Here is a 20,635-nt window from a genome sequence, read left to right on the forward strand (position 1 = left end):
AATATCTAGTAACCACTTTTTTAGTAGTTTCAACTGTAATAGCTTATGCTATTTTGGTTGTCACCATTTTACCTTTTTCTAAGCACATTTTTGAACAAATGCTCCCTCCTCAAATCACAATTTTTAGCCACGATTGAATAACTTTTTGTATTATAGGGACTTATACAGCAGGCTGTAATCATACTACACAGATATTGTGATTTCAGAAGTTTTATCAGTGAAGGTCAGAACAGGCGGTGCTGGTGTGGCACAAATTGATTCATTAAAATCCATGTCATATAAAAGAGCACTGCGATGACAAAAGTGCGTGTGAGTCATGTTAGACGCCATACTTGTGCCACCTGTCCCATTACTAACAGGAACAACAGCCCTGTCACAGAATCACATTATTGTTTTAACATTAAAGCGTTTTCAGTGCCATCTGGAGCACCACCCACATAATTTAACAAGTCCTATGAACAAATCATAGGATGAAGATGTTTGCCTCTAATTACAAGTTACAGTTATTTGGAGGTTTTCATAACAGCCGTCATTTCACTAGTGAAGCTACAGTGAATTAAACCACCCCACTTCTTGACAGGATTCTAGAAGCTTTTTCATTTACGCAGTTTTTTTGGAAACTGCTTTTATTAGCATCATACCACTGTAATTGTGTTACATATAAACACAGCTGACATGCACCGACATGCTCAGTTCTTACTGGTGTTATAGAGACAATAGTAGCCAGCCATGAAGAGAATTGTTTTCAGACCGGGAACAATGCCACCAATCAGAGATGGATTTTCTTCCATCAGCCTCCTGGGGCTTTACATATCTGCCTCTAAAACCAGAGCCACCAAATAACCTGCATGGTGCTTTGCCTGCTTGTAGTGTAGCTCTGGGCTCTTCTAACCCCAGATGAACAAGCTCCCTTATCTTGCTCCAGCTCTTTCAGATTCCTTTTCAGGAAAGGCTTAGGCTACTTGATGCCTACACATCGGTGCACAACTGACGCATCCATCTCAAATTGGGACAGTGCATGAGATCAGATCCCTTACAAGCACACACGGTCTCTCCTCCTATTCTCCTACAACAGCATAAGAGAAACTGAAGTCTGGTCTGACCTCCAGCATCCTCGTCATATCGCCATCCCTCCATCCACCCTGGCTTTGCAGGGAAGAAGACTTCCCGTGGGGATGGTCCCAAAACAAAAAGACAAATCTGAGACCTATTAATAAAACAGGACACTCACATTTCCAGCATACTCACGCTAATCTCAGGCAGCTGTTATCTCTAAGCAGGAAGTGCTTTCTGGGCCCACTGCCGTGACGGGGGGTGCGTACCCAGTAAACGGGCTGAAAGTGATAAGATAGTTAATGTTTGAGGGGTGATCTGTCCACTCCAGAATGTTACAGAACCCTGAGAGTCCGGGTCTGGGGAATATTCGTTGCTCGTGGCAGCCCACATTGGGAATGGAGTCCACGGAGTCCTACTAACCCAGGACAACAGGGCAATGCATGATGGGGACCTCTCTGTACAGATCAACGCTTCTCAGCACAGGTGGCTTCAGTGTGTCGGACTACATCCGCAAATTCACCGTAAGATCCTGCTTTTGTGCAAACTCAGTGTGAAAACTCTTGTGAAAATTCAGTGCTTATAGAATATATTTTTAGATTTTTCTTATAATGTTATAGATATATGTCTTAAAATAACATAACTATATGCAGTTACTTTTAGATTATTGTCATTTAAAAAAAATAAACTACTATTTTAGGGAGTTAAATAAATATTTTAAATCTCACCTTATCTATGTGAATATTAATTTAGGACTCTTAAGGAAACCTTTTTTGTTTGCATATGTAAGCTACTTTTAATTCAAGTGGTTTGTTATTCTGAGGAGGTTTTTTCTCATTTTTACTAACAAACATGTTCAGGGTTGCCTTTACCTCTCACATGGAGAATATGTGATTGCTTTAATTACTTGATCGGCGTACTTTGATCATTTATAAGCTTCTTTCTTGAGCTGTTGTTGTAGTTGTATGCCCTTTGTCATTTTCTCTTTTCTTTTTTTGTGGCAAATCATCTCATCATTGTTTCACAAATTGTTGCACGTGTTTTTGACACTGGTGCCCTTTTGGCCTTTTGACAAATTGCGCATTGTCTGTAACATTTTAAAGATGTTGGACAGCACAATTCCATCTCCTTTCTCTGAACAAAGAGAAAACATGAAAAGGCAATTAGCTTGTGTGGGTGAGTGAAGAAGAAAAACAATTTATTTCAAGCAAGCATATTTAGTTCGGGCTGTTAAATAGATGACATTTGATTGAATTTTAATTAATCTTGACACTTTATAGCACTCAGAGTGAGTTTTTATTGAATGGCCTGAACGGTAATGGAATTTGCATCAAATTTACATACCATCACCCTGAGCGCTTTTGTCAGAGGGAGAAGTGGGATACAGACTCTTTTGCTCTTTCAACCTTTAATGCTAAGAATCCCTGCCATCTCAAACATTTATGTGAGGGCACAGAAGGGATTGTAAAATGAGACTACAGTGCAAACATTCCCTTCAGAGAGGGCAAGGCTAAACACCACTATGGACAACAGCATACATCCATTAACTTGACAGAGCCCTTCAATGCCATATCGTCTCCATCAGGCGGACGATGTACCAGAAGTACAGCAGTTTAACAGCAGACTTGCATTTCCCTACTTAACGCACATTCTGTACTCAACATGCTTGTGTGATCAAAGAGGTTTTAATATATTAAGCAGTGTTATAGTTATGCTTATCTCTGCCAAACAGATATTCTTTCCCAGTGATGTTAGCAATCTTACTGGCCCGAGTCCTGTTGTGGAATGGAAATTGAGTTGCTTATGTTGTGCCAGCTTGTAATAACGGATCCCCACCACCACTAAATAGTCAGCATGGTGCCACATTCCTGTGGCTGTCCTAACCCTGGTCTCTATCTCTATTGCATAATAAGGTTATACTATATTGTGAGTATTGTGTCTTGGCATCCGAACACAGCAGAAAACTCTTATAGAAGGATACAGACAAAAAGTCCCTGGCTTACACATGGGGCATTGGCATTACAGACAGAACATCCAGAGAGTTCAAGGTTCCCATCTCTAGAAGCCCCTTTATTAGAGGTGTCTTATACATTTGGTAGACGGTTTTATCCCAAGCAACTTACATTGCATTCAAGCTATACATTTGATCACTTGTTACAATGGGAATCAAACCCATGACCTTGTCATTGATAACATTATGTGCTACCATCTGAGCTGCATTGAGCTTTTGACATGTTAAGTAAATAAACATGATTTTCTAGACTAAAAAATTGTTGTTTGCTTGTTTACCTAATAATTTCTTTAAAACCTCTTAATAGATTTAATAGAAAATAGGGTGAAACGTTACAATAACATTCAGTTTTTCCAGTCTAGGTTAATTGATCAATTAGTCTACATAACTTATGAATCTGCTATAGCTGTTTGTTAACTCATGTCTATTCATGATACATTAGCTAATAATTATAATATTAACTAAAGTGTAAATTTAACTAGTAATAGACGTAGGTAGTAGATATTTTATATTTTGAATGAATGTATACTATTTGAGGAAATTTGTCTAGGGATGTTTTCTTCTTTAAATGATTTCATTTCTGGTTATTATTATGTTGTTGTAATGATTCAGCTAATGGAAAGACCCAGGATTAACTATGGCTGGATTCCAGATGAGGTGAGAGAGAGACAGTTGTAGCATATCATTCATCCTCATACCAGTGTCCACAGAGGTTTATTTTTACTTAAAATGTCAGCCAATGTCACGTCACGTTCCAATGAGAAGGGTGTTATAGGTGATATATAGTTAGCATAGGGTGGATCCAGTGGTTGAGTCTCAAAGGAAGATGGATGCAACTGTGTAACAATGAATTTAAAAAGAAAGCGTGATAAGAACATGAAAGAGTGAGATTTCATCTTTCTTTTCTCTACCAAATGACCGGCCATTTACAGAGGTCATTCCATTCATGCTCACCTGTCAGCAGCATCTGCTGAGGAGAGTTTAAATGGTTTGGTGACGTCAAGAGACCGCTGGAACTTTGGCAATCACCAAGGCCCACTAGGTCATATAAAAGGCCTGTCCCAGAGTATAGGAGAGAGAGAGAAAGAGAAGATGGGGAGGAAAATAGAAGTGGAGAGATAAGATACCCAATGGAGGTGTTTATTTAAGTGGTGTCATGTCTCTGGCACATACCAACAACAGGGTTTGTCTGAGCTGTCTGTTTCGTGAGAGGCACACAATACCTGAGACAAGCATAGAGACCACGGGGGAACAGAAATAGGGTGCGGAGGGATCAGTGGGGCTTCTTTTTCTACATTTTCTCAGTGCATGTGACCGGGGCCAGCCATGAGTAAACAGGCAACTCTGGCCACCTGTATTGCCAAGTTGTATGAAGGAGGCAGGCTGGAGAACTCTGGAACTCCATCTGGGACAGTCAAGAAGCCGAGTCCAACTCTGATAGGTAGTCTGAGCAATGTGGAGGTCAAGTTAAATGCCCTGGAAGGGAAGGTGGAACAGATCGAACATACCCAGACGGAGGTCCTTCACAAGCTGAGTTCATTGTGCCAAGGAATGGAGGTGCTAGAAAGGAGCCTTATGCAGCACAAGCAGGGTGCTCAAGAAGCAAACGTGATTAAAAATGGTCAGCGAGAGAGCAACAAACTTCCTTTGCTGACAGAGGTCAGATCGCTTTGTGGTGAAACTGTGGATCTGCTTCATAATCTCAAGCATGAGAACCAGCAGCAGAGAAAGAAGATTGAATGCATGGAAATTTCTTTGTCCACTCTGGAGAAAGTATCAGGGTATGTGGGGAATGCTTTCCGTAACTCAAAGATAGTGGAGTTCATCCTCAATGGTGTGGTGCCTTGGAGGAAACAAGGCCTTCTGGATACTGTGGAGGAAGAGGTCGGTAAGATCCTGGTCATCCGAGATCTCTGTTCCAAACAGATAAACAGAAAAACACAGAGGTTATGTGATACTCAGCGTAACAGAGCAGATAATGTAGAATGAGGTGAAATCAGAGCTGTTTATTTCCAAGCTGTTTACTTCAGCTAGAGCTGTCCCTGAAAATGAGGACAAATTCAAAACAGCGTGCAGGGTGAAATAATACTGTCAGACTCTGTTCCATGTTTTGTGTGTGTCCTGCTCCCCATGTGCCTTCCCATGCCCTTATTTGGTTAGTTTCCTGTTCTTCCCCTGATTAGTGTTTCATTGCTCCCAGGTGTGTCTCGTCATCCCCTCCTCCTGTGTGTATAAATAGTGTTCCCAGTCCCAAGTTCTCGGTCCGCTGTTAAACGTCTTCCTGAGTTCGTCTCCTTTGGTTCCTGAAAATAAAGTCTTGGTAAAAGTATTGTCCAGCGTCTCCTCGTTCCTCGTGTGTGTGCATCGTGACAAATACCTAATGTAATATTGACTGTTTCTTTTAAAAGGAGCTCACGAAGAACTGAACATACTGTTTAGAACTCATTTTCTGCTTATCATCAGTTTGGTTTTTTTTAGGTTGTTGCAGTAGATCTTTACAATAACTATATATGTTATGCATGTTACCATTTTATTAAGTTGAAATGCGTAGCAGTTCAGTGTGGTAGTTGTCTTTACTGTTCATAAGATGCCTAAATCTATTTTAGAGTAGCATGACAGAGTATGATAGTAGTTCATGCTACTGCATTTACAATGCAAGTCATTTGTCCTTTGCATTTACAATGGTCAAAATACACAAAACTGAAACCCCCATTTTTTTAATTCATAGTAACTTAGTAATAACATAGTAACTAATTCATAATAACTTTCAATGCTATATTCAGCTGTCACAGTTGTTTGTGTATGTTTTTAAGTATCTTCTATTGTCCTAACCATTGTGTTCTCCACTATTTAATTTGTTGGCTTATCTATTCTTACTGCTGAGCTTGTTATGTTTACAGCCAAATCTAACCTTTTACCTATTGCTATTTTATCTATGACGAGGCTGAATGGGCCTCGTGTTTCAAATTCCTAGAGTGGATATGTGACTGAGCTGATGGTGACTGAGTGTATGTTAACCCAGTTTTGCAATTAGCAAAGCCACAGTTTAAACCCATACCTTTATCACACATATTTTAAGTTAAGTGTATGTGAATTTTCCTCTTACAATGCTTTCAGGACCACTTAGAGGACATATTCCATTTCTTTTTAACTAGAGTGGTTGTACATTGACAGATACTATATTGTTAATTGTAGACTGCATCTCTTTCATAATTATGAGGTGAAATTGCTTTTGGATCCAAGTAAAATCGTGCAAAAGTTGGCTTAGCTAGAAAATGGAGCCTTCCACACTGTGTGTAATAAGCAGATCTGTTGTCAAACAGTGTAATTATACCAAGCATTTCATGCATCAAATGCCAAAAACCACAAAATGGAATGTATTGTCAGAAATCCCCTCTGAGCCGTGTGATGAACATGAAGCTATACGTGAAGTGCCATTCTGTCAACAGGTTGACTATTATAATACTGCTTCACCATAATCAGCATAAGCATCGTGTATGGTTATAATTCACACACACACTTCATGTTTAAAGCTCTCATGATGTAATTACTCATAGAAGTGTCTAAGTACAGCTTTGCCAAATACATGAAATCAAATCCATGAAAACATCAAATCCAAGGTTTGACAAAATGTTTGAAAAGAATCTCTAAGTTCTGTTATTTCAACTCTATGCTATTACTATATCTACAAAATGTACACGTCTGTTTCAGCAATTAGAAGAAAGCTGGCAAAGTGAAATAAATGTTTTAATCATTCAATACTGCATAAAACCCAACAAAAGTGTAATATAGCCTATCTGCATTTGGATCCATAGAAAAACAAACCAGATGACAACAGCATTAAACCAAACAACAGTTTCTGCCACCAGAGCACACAGACTTCAGAGGAGGTTACAGAAGTAATTTCAGGTATGAATAAAATATATCTTCAGCAAATTATGGACTAGAAATGTTTTTATTAAAGAGACAGCTTGTGAAAAAAAAGATATGTCAGAGCTTTTTCCTGCATGAATTTCAATGTACGGTTTTGCAAAACACAGCTGAGACTGAACTCCTGCAGCCAGAGGTCACTGTTCCCACTGGTCCCAGCAGCCTACCTTTTCCTGAAGCCCTTACAGGTGAAAGCGAACCTCTGATACCTGTTAGTACAGGAGTAAGCTCCAAAGCCTTAAGAAAGGCCAAGGAGGTCACTGTGAAAAGCAGAGCACCTGCACAGATCCAGACATTTGCTCCTGAAATCCAGCTGGAGGAGGAGAATGACGTGCATTATGTACCCAAACAAGAGACAGATATCTCAGCCGCCGCGCAAGCTAATGCTGAATGTGTCACTGTGACAACAACTAAAGTGGAAAAAGATGTGGCTCTTCAGCAAGAGAGGTGAGCTATTCCTAAATTGCTGCCATTTAAGGTTCAAATCAAAATGCTGTAAAATTAGCTCATTTTCCTCCCATCTTGAGTTTTAAAAGGGATGTTGTCAGTGATATGTTGGATTTTCTAAGACTAGCAAAAAGTGTCAAAAATTACAATGGGCTGAAAAGAAAACAGGTTATAACGGAAGACCGAACATTGTCATTGGCCACCTTTGGAGATAATTACATAGCAGCTGATGTCAGTGAGGAGCACTAATGCTCTAATGGTCTTTTTTTTTTTAACACTTTTCTCCAACAGATAAGAACTACATAGAAGATTAAAATAATACTTGTGAAAAATGTAACCTGCTCATTTTCAGTGAATTAATGCTCATGATAACATCTCTGAACAGACCAGAAAATAAATAAATATAACAGTCATCGAGAACAGCAGTACATCCCTCCCTGTGGAAAAAAAATCCTAAGGCACAATCGTATAGCCGTGTTTTTCTCATCTGTCGTAAGAGTTTTAAAAGGCAGAGTGCTGATAATGTAATTCCAAGAGCTCTGTATTTTAATGTGTTTGCTGTGTGTTTTGCACTGAGGCACAAAAGACCGTCTACCTCAAATAATAGGCTATGTTGTGCTTGTCGAAAAGCATAATTCATTAGACTAATGGCCAAGGTCTTGAGATTATACTATGCGGCATTGTAACTAGTGACTGAATGCACGTTGCCAGGCATTATGAGTTTTAGGCCATTTAGTTTTATTCAAAACATTCCAATTAAAGACCTTGTGCTGCTGTTGGGTTTGCTGTTGTTCACAGCAGCCTCTCATGTGCAGCCACATAATATATCATAGACAACAAACCCAGTATAAAGCCACTTATGTGCCCACTAAGCTGCGTTTCTTGACTACCATTACCTGCGTATTTTTGAATTGATTACATATATCGAGGTCTCACATAACTTTAAAAGTGAATGAACAACACATCAAATGGTTGTTCTTTGGATTATTCACAGGGCTCTTGAACAGGCAGATGCTTCACGGGTTGGTGTGGAGGCTTTACTCAAGTCAATAGTTCCTGAGCAACAAGTGGAGCCAAACGTTGAGGTTCCTCAAAAACAGGCTGAGGTTTCTCAGGTTGGTGATGAGGCTTCATTGAAACCGTCAGTTCCTGGACAGCAGCAACTAGAGAAGGATGTTCCTCACAAACCTCTGCTCTGCACCAAAGAGCCTATCGACGAGGTCAATTCACAACAAAAAGAGACAGTGGAGAGTCTAACATCTGTGCCGAAACATGATGAGGGAAAGACAGAATCTGAGCCAGCTAACAAGGAAAACGAAAACAAAACTATAGAGAAGATTTTGGAGTCTGATGCAATAATGAACTGTGCAGCTACTAGTCCACAAAAAACAGCCATTGTTGAGGGAGGAAAAGCAAAATCGTCACCTCTTAGAAAATCCGAGTCACAGCTAATGATCATTGGTGAGTTCACGTTGTGTTACCGCCAGCTGAAAAAAATAATTTCTTCTGTGTTGATAAATCCTCACTAGCTAGGGATAGGGATTGTGAAAAAGTATATGAATCCAGATACTTAATATTAATGATATTATTAAGAAATAAATAGTTGGGAGAAAATTAAATGCAATTGTGTTGCATTTCAACTCACAAGAGCACAACAATTACATGCACTTTAAAAATCAGATTCCAGTCAGACTAAAGCAGTAAATTCAACTTCACCCCATATACACATTATCGAATCTGACTACAATTCACCTCGGCACTGAATATTCAAATAATTTTTTTTAATTGATGAAGACTGTAACTTGACAATTCTACCTGTACTTATTTATTTGAAGTCGATGCAATGTATTTTTTGATTCACTAAAAGAACCGTCTCATGAGTAGTTAATTCAGGAGTCAGATTACATTGTGATGTAGGTTTGTGATTCACTAAAGAGTCACTCTTTTGGGAGTTGGACTACAGTAGTTGTGCTGTATGTTTTTTGATTCACTAAAAAGAATCGAGATGGTTGGGAAGTCAGGACTACACGGGTTGTGCAATGACACCAGCAAACAGTGGATACATGTGATGAACAGTGACACCGGTAATATAATGTAACAAAAATGATCAGTTAGGCCTATTTAGAAAGTAATGTGTATTTGTAAATCAACTTTCAACCAATCCAATTCATCACTTGTAATTATAAATAAGCAGCTTATAATTTGTCAAACTTAAGTGTGAAAACTTTTTGCAAACAGCACTCCGGATGTCAGCGTTCATCATGTCACCATGCTACAGCCTGTGTTTGTGTTTAAGGAAGTCTCTTAGCGTGCTGATATTTGTTTTTTAGATGACAGTCCACCTCTTCCAGCCCCGTTTGAGCATCGCATCGTCAGCGCCAAGCAGGTTCCCATGAACGCATATTACGCCGTCAACCCCAATGAGTTGCTTGGCGGGTGAGTCCAAGTGTTACAGAGATTGCTCAACTAAAAATGAATCACCCTCTTGTTGTTCCAAACCTGTATGACTTTCTTTCTTTTGTGGAACATAAAAGAAGATAATTCGAGAAACATCTCAGTATGTTTTGTTCATGCAATGAAAGTCACTAGTGACCAAAACAGCATACCAACAGTATTCAAAATACCTTCTTTTATGTTGTGCAAAAGAAAGTAGCCTAAGTTAGTCAGGTTTGAAACAACAGGAGGGTGAGTAAATGATGACAGAATTTATTTATTTATTTATTTTTGGTGAACTATCCCTTTAATGTTTTTTTAATAAATGAAATGATACTCTAAAGAAGAAACTAAAACTACCTGCAGATGGCGGTATATGTCTTTATGAGTCGATTCGTTCAAGCGGCTGATTCATTCAGGAATTCAGTAAATGGCTCTCTCTATGGGCTACTGAATCATTGGTTCACACGATTCGTTCAAAACGCGATTCATTCAGAAACTAAACATTGCTGTGTCAAAGCCACTAGACGACACACACACAAACATACAGACACACACACACACACACACACACATATATATATATATATATATATATATATATATATATATATATAAATCCCAAGAATCGATTAGTCTAGCCTGTTTTCAGTTAATGGACGGAACGTTGAAGGGCACTTCCCATCCAATATATCGCAATAAGCATTGTGCGTTGGTACTTTTAATATGAAACAAAGTCTCAGATTTCAAATTCTCCAGATTTTCAAAGTCCATTGTATTGCAGTATTTAAACAATAAATGCCGTTTTGGCGCTGTTTAATGTGGAGTGACAGATCGCTGTAGCGCCTCAGTTCAACAGATGCAGCAGCGCGAGGCGCACGTGAACTGATCATCTCCTCCACATTAATACCAGCTTCAGCACAAAATAAACATGACTAAACATCTGAAGGTGAGTTAAAAGAAAGAGTACAACTTTACAATCCGTATCCTGTCTCATGTAATAGCTAAATATATGCACCATATAACATATGACAGCAATAATTGAAGTAGAAATATTATGTAATTGTAACTTCATTATTTTTAAATCTTCATTAAGTGTAATTTTAACAAATCAGTAAATTTTAACTTTCAATATTATAGTAATGTAGTACCAACTGACTCGCGTGTATATTTTACAGCAGATTTTTTTCCTTGAGAAAATTTGGTATGTACTGTACCTGATATATATCCAAAATAATCGATATTGAATCGAATCGGTAATCGAATCGAATCGTATCGTGAAATTTGTGTCAAAACCCAGCCCTAAGATTTTTTTTTTTTGAAACAAGACGAATCTGATACTGGCTAACATTTTTCTCTTGGCACTCTCTGTATATATTGTATTTGCCCAGCTGTGTCTGTCATGACAACAGTGTAGCAGATAGGAGTATTAAGTGGAGGGGGGTTACTCTTTCTCCAGGACTGGCAGATAAGCATGCAGGCACTGCCCATGGAGCATACAGCAGTTGAATGACTGGTACAAGCAGACAAGGGCTCATTTGGACCTCCTCTCCACCTGTCACTCCACATATGCCACAAATAAGCACTGGCTTGTTTTTTGACGCATCATTTATTTTGGGCAGGTGTTGAGCAGGTCCGTTTGCATGGAACTTATTTTCAGCCAGCAGCAGTCGCCATCTTGACACAAACATGTTATCTCACCCCATGGAGACACAGCAGATAAATACACAGTGAGAGGAAAAACAGCAAATATTGACAGATAACTTTCACAAAGGTTGAAATGATTTCCATAGTGCATGAAATTAAATCTGTGTGTATGTGTGTTGTTGCAGAGGCCGTTTTGGACAGGTACACAAGTGTGCTGAATTGTCGTCAGGTCTTACGCTGGCTGCTAAGATTTTAAAAGTCAGGGGAATGAAAGAGAGGGTGAGTACAAAATATACATAAACCATTAGCGTTTCTAAAATGTTTACCCCCCTTTCTCCCTCTCTCTTTCTCTCCCCTCCCACTCCAATCTGTCCATCACTCTGTTCCTGTTAGGTTGCTTTATGAGAACATTTCCTTCTGGACAACCACTGACAGTTCTGCGCACATGAGCATATGAAAAAATGTGCACACATTCACACATGCTCTTGAACTCTCGCAAATAACAATAACACCCATAGTCCCTCAAGGACATGGAAGCGCATGTTGTTTCTAGTATCTGCATAAAAAAAGGCATACATCCATGCAGAAAAGCGCATAATATTTATACAGCGCTCCAAACACTGAGCTGTTTTCATATAATGTGAAATATAAAAATCTTTGCACATGTACTTTCATTCTCTGCCCTCTGTTCTGTCAGTTGCCGTCATTAGAGAGCAGTCAGTGAGGAATGGGCAAGTACAGATCATTTTCAGTCTCTCATGTTTTAATTCCACAAATGTCAAAAGAGCAAGAAAGTCAACACACAGTCACATAGCGGATATGTACACTCAGTCTCTCTAAGCATCATTCCTGGAAACATTTGCATTTTGAAATGCTCCTTCCTAGTGTCAACATGATGTTCCATTCCTTCTGCATGCACCGTCTGCTCAAATGTGTGCCAGAGAGAGAGGGAGAGTAGCTTCATATGAAATAATTGAATGCTTTTCCTGGGTCAGTCCACAGAATAGCGGACAGGAAGAGGCAGAATAACTAGGGCAGACAATTACAGGGTTGGCAACGGCTGTCAAGCCCCCATTTCGGAAACTGTTTAAACGTTTGTATTTGCTACCCCATGCAATCATTGTAAATCCACTTCCAGCAATTTAACTGCGCAATTTAAACTCTGAAATAGCTTCTCTCTTACTAATGACCTAATTTTTAACTGTTGCTATCATCCTTTTGAGAGTATAACAACACCTTTTCAAAAGCTTCAAATATAGGCTTTAGACAGCTGTTTGAAAAGGAAATGCATTGCAGATTATCATTTATTTGCTTTGGCATTATTATTATTATTTTACTTTTTTGTGCTTTCATTCCAGGACGAAGTGAAGAATGAGATTGGAGTAATGAACCAGTTAAACCATGCGAATTTGATTCAGCTGTATGATGCTTTTGAGTCTCGAACAAATCTCACACTCATTATGGAATAGTAAGTACCCCAATGTACTAGAAAGGTTCATTGAAATATTTACGGCTTATTTTAAAATAAAAAGATTTAACGAAAATATGCAAATATATAGTAGAATATTGGTCTAAATATTAATTCTAACTTGGCTTTGGATAGTATTCATTAGGCCTCATTTGCAAAGCAAATTTTCTCTCTTGGCCTGGTCCTCACATTCTGTCGCAAGAACATAGAGCTCCCACACATGCCACTTTACACAGTCATGATGGTGTGTCATCTTCCTGCCTTGTTCACAGATTTAATTCACATTTTTTGATGGTATTGAATTGGCAAACAATTAGCTTTTAATTGAAACATGAATGTTTTGTGTGAATATTAATATTTGTAATACAAGACGTAACTATAAATGATGAGGGCTTTTTTCTGAGATGGATATTTTTATATAAGGAAAGAGTCTTAAATTAAAAATATACTTGCACTCACATGGCTTAAGCCACTTAATGTCAATATGCTTGGCCAAACAGACTAAACTAAAAGAGAGGAGTTAATTTGTGATGGTTCATTTTAAAATATCTTTCCATGGTTTGTTATTTCAGTGTGGAGGGTGGTGAATTGTTTGAACGTATCATTGATGAGAATTACCACCTGACGGAGCTGGATGCCATCGTGTTTACCAGGCAGATTTGTGAGGGGGTTCAGTACCTTCACCAGCAGTACATTCTCCATTTAGATCTTAAGGTAAACCGCACACACAGCACTGAATGTTATAATGTGACTCTGATGGGATTAGCAGTGCATAGTGTCGGCGGTCTCTATGGAAAAATCCACCAGCGAATTACACATGTATGTCAACATTTGCTGTCTGAATGTCATACATTTTAATTAGCATACTGCCATGGTACTTGTGCCTTGTGTTGCTGTTAACATGTTGTTTATAGGAATATGAAATGCATACCATTACATAAATTGCTTATGTAAAAGTAAAAGACTGTTCACACCAAGGACAACAACAATAATGATATAGATATAGTCTTAAATAGCAGTAGAGTCCACCCCAGAACTGTAACGATAATGACACAGAGAAAATATATTGTTGGAATACTTTTAGAAGGTTTTTTCCCCAGCTGATGAATGATAAAAACACTGACAGTCAGTTAGAAGTCATCCTGATTTAAAAAGCTCAAGCATTTAAAACGGCAGATGACAAAACTGTAGCACACACATACAATAAACAGAATGATGATATAAATTGGGTTAGACATTACTATAGTTATCGTTAAATTGATCATTCTTGGTGTGAACAATATTTCCTATCTTTAATTTGAAACATGAAAATTGTTATTTACATTGATACTGTAGTAACAAGACGTAATTATGAATACATAATCAGTTTTAATCTGAATCTCAATTATCCCTTACTTTTTATATTTTCTTTAACATAGCCAGAAAATATCTTATGTGTGAACAGCACAGGGAATCAGATCAAGATCATTGACTTTGGACTCGCCAGAAAGTAAGCAGACCTCATTAAATCCTCTTATTATTAAAAGTTGGCTTATAAATACTAACACGATTTTTTATTTTTATTTTTTTATATTTTTTAAGCGTAAAATATACAGTCTTGTATATTTATTTCCCTAACTTCAGTTATAATAATGTGTTTTCAGCTGACATCAAGTCTTCTGATTCACACCACTGTACTGACACACTGCACATGGCCACCATGACTACAGTCACATTCCTTCATGAGTGTTCATTTTTTGACGTCTTTGTTTACTTTAAGCTTCAGAGTTCGAAAGCATTGTAACAATCAGAGTCCTTACAATGTCATCGAAATGTACCGTGTAACTGTTAGAAACTTGCAAAACTTTTTATTTTGCGTAATTTATGAATCTTCATGTGTGAGCAAGACACTGCTGTGGGATCTGTGATTTACATTTTTCTCATTTAGCAGACACTTTTATCCAAAATGACTTAGAAATGAAAAACACTACAACAAAAGCTAGGCGTGCTACAGAGATAGCAACATAAGAAATGCCACAATACAGAGTGCCAGAATTGCTCAGAGAAGTACAAATAAAAGTACAGAGGTAGGTGAGACTCTGTGGAACAACCAAAAGAGAAAAGTAGAGCTTTTATAAAGTAAGTACAGTATGAGTCAAGATCTCACAGGGGAGTTGTGTGTTTTCTGGAGAGGGAAGATTATTCTTCCACTGAGGTGCCGTGAATATGAAGGTTTGGGGAAAGTGGTTTTGAGCCTCTTTGTGAGGTCGCCATGGGATTCCACTCACAAACTCCCCTCAGATTTCTGAAAGAAACACAAATTTGCAGAAGTGAGTGTAGGTAGAGAGTACAGAGCCAGTGACTATACTTACACAAATAGTGTTGCATTGAATTTATGTGGGCTGCAACTGGGATCATTTGAGATTAGACTTCTAGATTGGCTCAGATAGGAAGGGTCTGCTTTTCCTGATTTTATTTTGTAGAGTGCAAAAATGCATAATTGAGTGGTATTTGTAATTTGGTCAACTAATTTAAAAGGTCCTGCCCAACCTGGTATTATTATCGTCAAGGTTTGTTGTACGAGTTTGGGTCAGTTTTTTTTCATATGGGTATAATATAAATTCCAAAAACAAATCTGCCAAATGTGTCTGTTCCTCTCCCACCAGGTATAGACCCAGAGAAAAGCTGAAGGTCAACTTTGGAACCCCAGAGTTTCTGGCACCAGAAGTTGTCAACTATGACTTTGTGTCATTTCCTACAGACATGTGGAGTGTTGGTGTCATCACATACATGCTGTGAGTACACAACTAGAAGCAGTAAGGCTGATCTATTAATGCAGCATTTCGTATTTCAAAAACATTGTGCAGACTTCCAGCATTTAATAGTATGTAAAAATTGTCATTAAAGAGTCAGAATTGACATTCATAAAATATGTACATATGCATTAATGATGTATGTGTTATAGGAAAAAAAGTTACCCTTTCTTTCCACACTGAATTGCACAGTGGCATAGACTGAGTGAAATATCAGCGAGATTAAAAGCCAAATGCAAATGTGATGCCCATGAAAGCTTTAGAGGGCTCATCTAAGAGCATTGAATAGAGCCCTGATAAAAGGGCACCAGTTCCAAACAGCTCAAAAAGCATGTTCTGAGAAAAACAAAAAAACAAAAAACAGTACACGCAAGCAAGCAAGCAAACATAACATCCCATCTCAGATCCTGTGCCCCCATCACTCTCTCCATGAGCAGTGCTGGCCATAGATGACCCTCTACTCTGGCCAATAGAATAGCAGCCTGGCCTCAATGATTAAATTAATTCTAATTACCTGACAGCTGTTGGTGGTGATTTACAAGGGCTTGCCCATCCAAAGAATATGTGTGTCACCTACTTCACACTTCTCTGAGAACTGAACACCCAACAAGACTTAGGTCTTCAGTGTATTCATTTAATTATAGCTTTTTATTTAAAGTACACAAACACATAATTGTGTTAGTGGTGAGTTAAGTCACTATAATTGTTTGTTGTCCTCATTTCAAGTTTTTATAGATGGTATTGGTATTGCAGTTGCTTATCCATGTACTTTATATATTTATATTCTGTTTTTTGTTTTAGTTTTGTTCAGTAACACTTTCAGTTTAGTTTAATTTGTTAACATAATGCATTCGGAATCATATCAGCATAGCATTTATAACATTTATTAATGTTAATTTATAAATATTGTTAATTGTTAGTTCATGTTCATTCATTATAAATTATTTCTAAATATTAATTTATACAACTTGAAATTTTACAAATGGATCAGTGTATTTCGGGGTGTGGCTCTGCTGATGACTCAGTGCTTGTTGTACATGCTGGGTGCTGGGTGTTTGTTTTACATATGTGTGTATATGCTAAAGTGAAATGTTGAGTTTATTTCTATTTTTATATTTTTATCATTGTTCTTGTATAATTGTTATGTTGTGTTGATCTTGTTATGGTGTGTTTTGAAGCCAAAGAAATGTTCCAATCGTGGACAATAAAGGAACTAAATAACTAACTAACATAATATATCATTGAACTTTAACTTGTTTTAATAAATGCTGTAATGCTTATTGTTAACAAATTTATCCTTAAGTATCAATATTTATTCATTAAACTGATGATTTAAACAAAACTTAAAATACAAACACAATTCAGTAATCATGAAAAGCCAAAAATATTCACAGTGCTTCAATAAGAAAATATCAGAGTAGATCAGAATGGTAAAAAGCAGAGGTATAAGTGCACCTTTTTTCATGTCATACTTTGATAAGCTTAAAACTAAGGGTGAATAGATTTCTAGGATATTCACTCCCTTCATGGTTTCTTTTTTTTTTTCAGTCTGAGCGGTCTTTCTCCCTTCATGGGTGACAACGACACAGAAACAATGAACAACATTCTGCATGCCAACTGGGACTTTGATGCAGAGGCATTTGAGAATGTGTCAGAAGAAGCCAAAGACTTCATTTCCAGCCTTCTTGTGCCCGCCAAATGGTATTCATCCATCCATTATTATTCCACTAGTGCAGCGGTAGGCAAGTTCGGTCCTAGAGAGCCGCAGTCCTGCAGAGTTCAGCTCCAACCCTGAAAACAAAACTCACCTGCCTATAGCCTTAGTAATCCTGAAGACATTGATTAGCTTGTTCAGGTGTGTTTGATTAGGGTTGGAGCTGAACTCTGCAGGACTGCGGCTCTCTAGGACCGAACTTGCCTACCCCTGCACTAGTGCAAAACCTTGAAGTACAGAATATACCATAAGTCACGCTTTCTATCGCACATACTTCAGTGTAGCCTGTCTTCTATTATTTTTCCTCCTTTCTGGCCACCTGTCTCGTGGCTTTAAGAGCCTCACTTTTCTCTTCCATCTCTCAATCATTGCCCCACTTTGACCTGCTCAGGTTCCCTTATAATGCATCCTGACATCAAAACTGAAACCTCTCAAAATACAGTGCTGTACACCAAAAAAAGGCACAAATGACATATAATTGGCCGCTGACGTTAACGTGGCCCAGTGTATTTTAAAGTGTTTGGAGCTCACCCTCATGTTGCGCCGTCTTAGATAAGCTCTCCCACACAAGGGCTGTACTGCTCAGATGACATGAGATAATAGCAGGCTGGCACAGCAGGTGGCCATGAGAGGGCACATCGCCTTTTGCCCACTATCTTACCACGGTCTATGCAGTAAAAGTGATAGTTAATGATCCAGTGCTCTTTGACAAGGTGCATTCAGACGCAGCATGACACCCACTCTGGCCTTCCTCCCTTCTCTTTATCTGTGGTGACAATGTTGTCTAATGTCCTCATCACAGTCCCCCACACCAGTCGTGTGATTCATATCACCCACATTCATGCTTTCAGCCAATGAATACTAATGGATTATTTGCATGATGATAATGTAGGCCTAGAATAATCAGCTGGATTACATCTTTCCTACTGTTAAAAATGCACTCATGTAGTGCACAGGTTTTACAAAGTCGGGATGATCAGATATATCTTTCAGTCACTTTCAGGACACAATCTGTTCCTCTCGCTCAAAGATGACTTCTTTTGGCTCTGTTAGCCAAATGTTAGCACGGTTAGCCAAACATTAGCACAGTTAGCCAAACAAGCACAGAGACTTCCCAAACTTGTTGTGGTCTAATCCACTTGATCGAGTGGATGCAACAGAAATTAAGAGTGCAAGACTGTCCCAGGTCTGAAAAATGCTAAAGCTAAGTGCCCTATTGCTAATACCGCTTTAGAGAGGCATTTGACGCTAAGTGTATCCCATTATTCATCATGTTTTGAAACTCACGTGCCCCAAAATTGCTAGATTTTTGAGGAACACTATCCAGTGTGTGTAAAATCCAACAGCTTTTTATCACTTAATTAGAAGAACCAAAACTAATAAACTGTGTCGCCTGTTAGAGACTGAACAGAAATTTAGAAGTTTATTTTAAAGTGCAAAGTATTGAAAATCAAAATGTGTAAATAAAGCTCTGTAAAACTTGCATTTTAAAACCAAAACTGTGTCTCATTTATTAAAAGCTTGGGCCAAATAATGTAAATAATGTAAATACTAGCAAGAAGTAGTCACGTGCAAAGACAGCAAGTGTGGAGCAGGCACAGTTAGCCAAATGTTGGCTCTGTCTCATTTCAAAGGCCAGAGGTAGCATTACGGCATTGAGAATGTCTCATTTAAGAGAATAAACCATTACACTAGCAAAGAAATACATTTCAGTAATTTACACCTCACAAGGAATAGTACATTTTATAATTAAGCTATACATTTTCTTAAATGAGATATCCTCAAATATGTATGCCACTTCCAGACAGCGCAGCCATTGAAATGAGACAGTTTAGCTAAACATGTTAAAGATGTTTTAATCAAAACATGAAATATACATAATATCATATATAAATGTGTAATAAAGTGACCGTATGATTCATAGTCATTACACAGAAAGGTTTGAACTGTATACTGCATTTTATGAAACTGTTTGTTTCTTTGAGCACCGGATGTTTTTAAGAACTTAATGTGTGTGTCTGTGTGGTCTCTATGGTAGCAGCCGTATGAGTGCATCAGGGTGCATGAAGCATAGTTGGCTAAATAACCTGGAGGACAAGGCCAAGATGTACAAAGTTCGGCTAAAGTCTCAGATGAGGCTTCAGCATTACCTCGCTGCTCACCGCCAGTGGAAGGTACAGAATCACCAGTCAGTGCATGTGTTTGATTCTAAATGGATTTAGAACATATGGAATTGCTCGATTGTACCACATATACCAGCATAACATATGATCCTGTTCTTATGGTAACTTTGTTTTTACAGAAACATTTCTATGCGGTTGCTGCAGCAAACAGGTTGAAGAGGTTTCAGCAGAACAGATCAGTTAGTACTCCGTATTAGCTATTAACCTGCAGTGTCAGTAGCTTGAGAGGACATCACAACGTTACATCGCACACTGGAAAGTGAGCTTGTTGTCTGAAGATTTGAAATGGCTTTTTAGAAAGTGTTTAATATGTTCTTGCTTTGTTTATAGCAAGTGGAAAAACATCTTGTTAAAAAGTGTCCCATTTTCTTAATGAACCTTGTTTGGAACACCATTGCATTTAATTTACACTTCTTTATCATGCTTTCACACCAGGAGTGTATGGCATGGATTGCGGGGCGTGCTTTTGAACCACATGAAAAAGCTTTTGTCCCTTCTGTGAAGGCGTTTTTCTTGGGCACTACTGCCTTATATTAGTATTTAAAAGAAGCTGTTTTCATTCTCATTGTTCAGTATTTTATTTGAGTAAAAAACACAGAGCATGAAGATTTGATGTAGAAACACTGTATTCATCCTATATTTTGTTGTATGCATTTGTCATTTTTATTTAATCTCTTTATTTTTAAAATGTGTATAGGTAGTATTTATAAAGTTTTAGCTTTTAGATTTGGATCTGTTTTTAGTTGTTTTAATACTACAATTGATTGCTTCTGTTGTCACATAGCATATTCACAAATAAATGCACAAATGTGGTTCTGTGCTTGGCATGGCAATTGGCATACAAGTACACAGAAATTAGCACTGAATTATAGGGCAGTCCTGTTTTGCCATTTCTGTCATAGTTCACAGAATGTGCTTCTATAGAAATCATTGTATTGGGTATTTTCAGCATAATAT

The 20,635-nt window shown here is 38.1% G+C and overlaps 1 protein-coding gene across 6 annotated transcripts; it reads left to right on the forward strand.

Moving 5' to 3' along the window:
* Positions 1–1,372: 1,372 nt before the first annotated feature.
* LOC107690728 (myosin light chain kinase 3-like) lies at positions 1,373–20,300 on the forward strand. Of its 6 annotated transcripts, none has more exons than XM_016489132.1 (13): positions 1,373–1,577; positions 6,880–6,973; positions 7,105–7,441; positions 8,436–8,902; positions 9,772–9,877; positions 11,707–11,800; positions 12,880–12,989; positions 13,562–13,703; positions 14,408–14,478; positions 15,635–15,763; positions 17,330–17,482; positions 19,534–19,669; positions 19,798–20,300. In XM_016489132.1, the coding sequence occupies exons 1-13, from the start codon at positions 1,497–1,499 to the stop codon at positions 19,873–19,875; spliced, it is 1,998 nt and encodes a 665-aa protein (XP_016344618.1). In that variant the 5' UTR covers positions 1,373–1,496; the 3' UTR covers positions 19,876–20,300. The 6 variants fall into 6 exon arrangements, with proteins under 6 accessions (XP_016344618.1, XP_016344616.1, XP_016344617.1 ...); XM_016489130.1 differs by lacking the exon at positions 1,373–1,577 and adding an exon at positions 4,155–4,948; XM_016489131.1 differs by lacking the exons at positions 1,373–1,577; positions 17,330–17,482 and adding an exon at positions 4,155–4,948.
* Positions 20,301–20,635: the final 335 nt, after the last annotated feature.

Source organism: Sinocyclocheilus anshuiensis, unplaced genomic scaffold (genome assembly GCF_001515605.1).
Source record: "Sinocyclocheilus anshuiensis isolate Anshui unplaced genomic scaffold, SAMN03320099.WGS_v1.1 scaffold3390, whole genome shotgun sequence".
NCBI lineage: Eukaryota > Metazoa > Chordata > Actinopteri > Cypriniformes > Cyprinidae > Sinocyclocheilus > Sinocyclocheilus anshuiensis.

Coding starts and splice junctions, on each gene's coding strand:
- LOC107690728 (XM_016489130.1), top strand. CDS start 4,391: ATGAGTAAACAGGCAACTCTGGCCACCTGTATTGCCAAGTTGTATGAA. Junction 6,974..7,104: donor GGTTACAGAAGTAATTTCAG/GTATGAATAAAA, acceptor TGCAAAACACAG/CTGAGACTGAACTCCTGCAG. Junction 15,764..17,329: donor GGTGTCATCACATACATGCT/GTGAGTACACAA, acceptor TTTTTTTTTCAG/TCTGAGCGGTCTTTCTCCCT.